At 32.5% G+C, this 7,500-nt stretch overlaps 1 protein-coding gene across 1 annotated transcript; it reads left to right on the top strand.

Moving 5' to 3' along the window:
* Positions 1 to 751: 751 nt before the first annotated feature.
* HELRODRAFT_78249 (hypothetical protein) lies at positions 752 to 1,608 on the top strand (the record flags this gene model as incomplete). The annotated part of the gene is made up of 3 exons (XM_009018704.1): positions 752 to 919; positions 1,307 to 1,393; positions 1,486 to 1,608. Coding segments are annotated over 3 exons (378 nt in total), but the record flags the coding sequence as incomplete, so codon positions are not given.
* Positions 1,609 to 7,500: the final 5,892 nt, after the last annotated feature.

Here is a 7,500-nt window from a genome sequence, read left to right as displayed (position 1 = left end):
ATTAGTAAATTTGTTGATAAGTTACTAATTAGTTACTCAAATTTTATTTAATATAAATGAAGGTCTGGTTATTGTTTGTGAAGTATTATCCTAAATTTTGCTTCGATAATTGAACTATCATCTTCTACAAACAAATTCCATTAAACAAATGTAAAATATTTAATGTAATTTGCTCATTTCTTGTTACGATTGCGTTTATACGCTTATAATTTTGGTTATATAAAATATATAGAGTTTATATATTTCGTGATGTTTAACACAAGTGTACTGTAGATATTGTATGATGCATATTTAATATTCACGTGAAACTTAACGCTCATCCCTATTACAAACATTTATAAATTAAGTTTACTTTTAATGCAATTTAATACTTTTTAATTTTAATCATATTGCAAGAATGATTTGTTAATTATTTCGTGTTTAATAATTTTTTGGCATTTTGGCAGTTTTTTAAATTTTGGAATGAGGTTAATTTTATTGTTTTTAAATTGCAACGAGAAAGTATGATTCAACATTCAACTGTGTCTGTATCTGTATGATGATGTATGTGAGTGCCAGTCCAATCAATCGAAATCAAACCAAACATAATTCATTCAAGATTCAAATTTTAAATGGGGAAATTAATTAAAAGGAGGCGGTAGGATGGTAGGCTTCTTTTTAAGTAGATTATATATATATATAATATATATAACATAACAAAATACATATTATATTATATAACATATTTTTAATTTTTATATATAACATAACCAGTGAACAGTCGCTAGTCAGCGCACGGGCCTCAGTGATGGTGTACGATGACTCACACAAAAGATGGCTGCCCAGTGGCACGTCGCAAGGGATCTCAAAGGTTCATATTTATCAGCACGTCATTAACAACACGTTCAGGGTCGTCGGCAGAAAGTTGCAAGATCATGAGGTAAGTGGAGTTGTCAATTTTTGGAGTCTTTAGGTTATTTTTTAGCTGTTTTTGTATGCTTAATAAAGTAAAGTTATGTTTTTTAGGGGTTTTGAATTTATTATTGATGTTATTGGACTAGAAGCTTTTTGGCTCCTTCTACTTGGATGGTTTTTTAATTTTATATTAAAATGTTTCACCATCTTGCTAACCTCAACAAGGGGTTAAGTAAGGAGATAAGTGTCTAAATTTTAACAAATATTTAATCCTATGTTTTTATATTTATATATTTTTGGTTTATTTATTTAATTTATTCACATATAATTCACACACACAAATTAGCAATTATCAAAATCTGTCACACACACACAAACACACCCACACACAAAAACAAACACACACACACAGGTCTCTATTAACTGTGCTATATTGAGAGGTTTGAAATATAACCAAGCAACGCCAACATTTCATCAGTGGAGAGATAATAGACAGGTGGTTGATTGTTTTTTTGATTAATTGATTGGTTGGTTGATTGATTGATTGATTGATTGATTGATTGATTGATTGATTGATTGATTGATTGAAAGGTGTTTGGATTGAACTTCAGTAGCAAAGAAGAGGCAGATTCATTTGCACAGACAATGATGGTAGTTCTTGACACTCTATCAGGTGCTTGCATCGGAGGTATGCATTTAATTATAGTTTTATAATTACAATTATAATAATTAATTATAATACATAGTGATAATGGTAATATTATTGTAACAACATTATAATTCATATTATCATAATTCACTACAGCGATGTCAAAACTTTAATTCATATGTGATAATATTGTATAATATTAGCCATGTACTTCTGATGTGGGATGGCTTGTTCTTACTTTTCTAACTTTTTATTACTTTTATTCGTTCAAACATTCATTCATTTATTTGTAATTTATTTCTCATTCTCGTTCATTCATTCGTTCACTCATTCATTCATTCTTTCATTCACTCATTCAGGCATCTCCAGACAGTTTTCTAGTCCAGCAACATGTTATGTGGATCAGCAGGCCGATCAACAACAGCTGCAGCAGCAACAGTTGCAGCAACAGCAGCTGCAACAGCAGCAGCAACCGCAATTTCCGCATCAGCACAGTCTACAACATCAGTCTAGTCTCAACTACCCATCAGCCCAGCAATACTTCCAACAGAATGGTACGCAACTGCAACAAGTTGATGTTGTTTAAGCTGATGTTTTCAACGTTACAACAACAAATACTACTACTACTACTACTACTAATAATAATAATAATAATAATAATAATATACAGGACAAATGGCAAAATCAACAATGCAACAGCAGCAGCAGCAGTGTTCAATGGTTTCAGCTACTTATAATGGCAACATGTCATCTGAGGATGTTTTCAACATTACGTGAGTTATGATGATGATGATGATGTTGTTAGTGTTGATGACGATGAGGATGAGTAGGATGATGATGATGATGATGATGGTGGCGTAAATGTTGTTATTCAACCACCAAACTCGCAAGCAGTAGAACTCAGCAGCAGCAGCAGCAAGATGGCACTGGCTACCATAAAACTCATAAGAGAACTTCATCACAGGGCTGCACTCTTTCAGGTTCGTGACATCAACATCAGCAACAAAAACAACAACAGACAGTGATGTCATCAGTAATAACATCAACTACAGTGACGTCAACAACAACAACAGCAGTGATATAGACAACGACAATGACTTTAAAGATGACATCCTTAGTAATGACATCAACAGCAATGACGACGACGACATGTAATAACATCCAAACTATTTTCATAGCAACAACAACGCACGTAGTCAACGCCACCGACAACTATATTTGTATTAATTTGTTGTTACTTATTGATGTAGTGATGTAATTAGTATTTGTTTGTTATTTTCAGCCTATGGCAACAGCATTGCAGTTTCACAGCAGCAACAGCAGCAAGTAAACAGCAGCAACAATAATTGGTATGAATCGATAGCGCCGGCTTCAGGCGACATGAGGCCCCAGCCACAGCTGCAACAACCATTGTCAGCATCGTCAACTGCACCGTCGTCTTCATCATTATCAGGAGTTCCTCCCGTACCTCCGCCGATATCGGGACTGCCACTGAGGGGAGGTGTGTCATCTTCGTTCTCTTGCTTCATTCTTTTATTCTCCCCTCATTTCAAATTTTATTTCTCACTTTCTTGCTCTCTCTTCTTCTTTTCTTGCAATCTCTCTCTTCCTCTACTTTTTCTCCATTGTTTTCTTCCTCCTCTCTTTCTTTCTTTTTCTTCTCTTCATCTCTCTTTTTATTTCTCCTCCACTTCTTACATTCACTCATTCTCTGACTGAAATACAAAACAAATGGTCGTCCATCTTGTCGACAGCTGCCGCCCATGAGCCATCTCCTTCAGTTCCTCCCCCTCCACCGCCCCCACCACTGCCGCCCCTGTCGGGGTCAGCCCCTGGAGTGCCCCCACCTCCTGCACCTCCTCCGCCAGCGCCTCCCTTGCCGGAAGTCAACAGCGGAGGACTGGCTGCCGCCCTGAAGAACGCCCAGTTGAAAAAAGTTAACAGAGTTAGTGGTTTGGATGATATGGGATGATAGAATTGTTTTCCTGGCTTCAGCCTTTTCTCACTTTTTCTCACACTCTCTTTTCTCTCTTTCTATATATATATATATTTTTATGTTATATATATCATAATATCATAATTCAGTCTGACAGTAGGAATATAGAGCAAGAAAATTCCGGAAACTCCATAACATCGGTGACGTCATCAACATCGTCGTCCTCTTCCTCTTCTGCCGGGACGATGGGCAGGAGCAAGCCGTTGATCCCTGGGGCTGAGAATATGATGTCTGAGATGTCGAGGAAGTTGAAAGAGAGAAGGGCTAGGGCTGAAAGTGGAACAACGGTTTGTTATTGGCTGGTTTGTAATTAGCTGGCTCGTGATTGGTTAGTTTGTCATTGGTTCATGGTTGACTGGTTTATTGTTCGTGCATTGATTTTTTCTTTGCTCTTCTGAATTAATTCATTCATTCATTCACATTTATTCGTTTATTCACTCACTCATTCACTCGACAAACCACAGGAAATGGATTCAGGTCCTGTGAGTATGGAAAGGAAGAACTCAGTGGACAGATTACTATCGTCGTCATCAACGACGTCGTCGTCATCACAACATCAGCAGCAACAATCAGCATCAGCAGCGGCTCTAGCGAGCAATGGAAAAACTAATGACAATTCACTATCACCTAGACAAGCAAGAACGTAAGGATCGGTTGATGGATGGACGAATGAATGGATTGATTAACTGATTGATTGATTGATTGACAACTACAACATCATTACAGTAAAAGATTTCAATCGTTAACTGGTCCCGACCTATTTCCTCCATCATCGTCATCATCATCCACGCACAACAACAATAACAGCAATGAGAATTACATGACGATGCTGGACAATTTTAAAAATGACTTAATGGCCGAAATTAAGAGCGAGATAGACAAGGCCAAATTGGAAATTATCGAGGGTTTGTTGTTTGAGTGAATTAGCGTAAGGATGAATGAATGAATGAGTGCATGCATGAATGAATAATTGATTGATTGATTGATTGAATCAATGAACGAATGAATGAATTAATGAAGGAGTTGGTAGTGAATTGCTGGTTGACTGACAGACCAATTAACTGACTTACCGTTTGAACGCCGAATGAATGAATGAATGGATGGATGAATGAATGAATGAATGAATGAATGAAAGAAACGATTGAAAGAGCAAACCAATTTACATAACTATTAACATTTTATATTATCTATTTTTAGCTATCAAACTGCAGTCCATCAGACAATGATGAAGTTGTGACAAACCTTCTGGATAGATGGATGGAAAAATGAAAGAATGAATAAATGAATGAATGAATGAGTAGATAGCGGATAGACGAATTGAATGATGGATGGTTGTAATAGGAATAAATAAATATATTATTTTTAGTGAATTTGTGAAGGGTTGAATGAGTTTTATGAATAAATGAACGAACGAACAAATGAATGAATGTATGGACAGATGGATGGATTATTAATTATTAATAATTAAAAAATTAATGAAAAGTGAATTATGAATTTCAAAAAAATATTTAACCAAGGCATTTAGAATGACCAGATCGTTTCTTTGTAATGTCCTGTTATATGTTTATATGTCTTTGTATGATGCTTGATTATATTTTTAAATGGGATTATGTATGTCTGGGTGTACGTATATATGTGTCTCTGTGCCATTGTATTTGTATGTATATGTGTGTGTGTGTTTGTTTGTATCTCCGTATCTCCCCTATGTATGTATGTATTGTGTGTATGCATTTTAATTGTATGTATGTTTATTTTTTGTATTTAAAAACTTTAAAATGTGGGTGCGTGTGGATTTTATAACCGTTATTACGTTATTATGATCTTTATTATTATTATTAAGTTTTATGATTGTTATTAATCATAATTATATATTATAATTATCATTATTAATATATCATCATTTAGTGTAATATTATTACTCTCTTTTAGTTCTTTTCATAGTTTGATATAACCTCAAAATACAACATACAATATATATATCTATATGTTAGTCATTATATATCCACATGTACCCACATATATACTTATATGTACGTGTTATTTACTGATATATATATATATATATATATATATATATAAATATTGAAAACATACATATATACTTACATACAAACATACATACATAAATACTTATTATATACAAATATTTACGTGTCGTGTTTGTATTTTGCCTGTATTTGAACCCCGTAAATCGGAGCATCATATTTTTTTATTACATACTACAAGCACTTTTACTCTTTGGGCTAAAACGCCAACCAGTGTATAACATATATATATATATATATACACACATATATATATACACATATATATATATATTTATATACATATATATAATTTGCCATTTATTTACATCAACTTATGATCCTCATATATTTTTATTTATTTGCAAAGTAAGATTTTTAAATATTTCCGGTATTATTACTACTGAGGCGAGTGACAGATGTGGATGGCGTCGAGGGGTATTTCGGTTTCATCATAGGTAGCCAAACGGCAACCCCCGATCTCGGGGAAAATGTCGTCTAAACGTGTGTTGTTATTATTACTACTACCGCTACTACTATTTATATTATTATTAATGTCGTTGTTATTGTTCACGCAGAAATGTATTTATCATTAATGCATGGTATTAACATACATACATGTTACTGGCATTACACACACACACACACGCACGCACTTATACATATATTCATAAATTTTACTATAAATTATCAAATATATTATATCCTAGCTTTTTAGCGTTGCAACAAACAAAAAGCCTCCTAATTTTTCATGAATAAATCCTTAACTAAAAGAGCAAGCGAATTCATCTCAAATCTAGCAAAACGTACTTACACACATTTACTTGTAGACCAGGTAGGTGACAGTATAATGGTTAAATGAATGGGCCCTATATTCTCTGAAGAATTTTTTTAAAATTTAAAAGTAAATTCTACAGAAAACACAGAACTGACCATTCTTCAATTTAATAATGCATTTGTATTATTAAAATCGTTAATTAGTAATTTTAATTAGGCTTTAAAAATCAAACTATGAACGAAAGAAGGAAAACAAATCAGTAAAACGAAAAATTAAGTCAATGTAGACGAATGAAGGGGGCAGTATAAGAATTTAATAAATAAAGGGGAGGTTTAATTATATTTACAACAAATTGCATACATGTATATAGGGAATATATTATAAACTATATGCCCTATCCATATGGTATGTTATAATATATATACGTATATATATATATATAATTATAATATATATACATTTATTTATATAAAGGATATATTATTATAAAATCTAAAACATAAACATACATACATATAAATATGAACATACTTTTTGAGGCAATCAAGCAAACAAACACATACACATACAATCACATACATTCATACATACAAACATATATACGAACATACATACAAATATAAATATACACATTTATAGGACAGATAAAAGGTTGTATATGTATATACACGTGTTATTTGAAATATGAAAATAAACTAAATCAATATATATTAATGTATACTGCATAAGGTAAAATCAAATACGAAATAAAAACAATAATACACTTATACACATTTACACACGTACACACACATACATACATACATTCATACATACATAAATACACACATATACATACATACACATACACGCATATAAATACATACAAAAAACAAAATATGAAAATATAAACATAAATCCAAAACTAAAAGTAACTTTTTCCTTCAAACCTTAATAGTAGAGGAAGGAAGAAGGTTGATGGGGAAAAGATACAAAATAACTATTAAAATCAGAAGAGATAAAATAAGCTAGGATAAAATCTTAAAAAATAAAATCATATTCATCTTAATCATTCCAGGGTGATGGAAAAAAACAAAACATTACATATATACATCATTATCATTTAGTAAATTAATAGACGGCATATGCAATGTACGTATATCCTTTGTAAATGGTAAAT

The sequence above is a fragment of the Helobdella robusta genome (assembly GCF_000326865.2).
Source record: "Helobdella robusta unplaced genomic scaffold HELROscaffold_22, whole genome shotgun sequence".
In the NCBI taxonomy this organism is placed as follows: domain Eukaryota; kingdom Metazoa; phylum Annelida; class Clitellata; order Rhynchobdellida; family Glossiphoniidae; genus Helobdella; species Helobdella robusta.
This window is presented reverse-complemented; position numbering and strand designations above follow the sequence as displayed.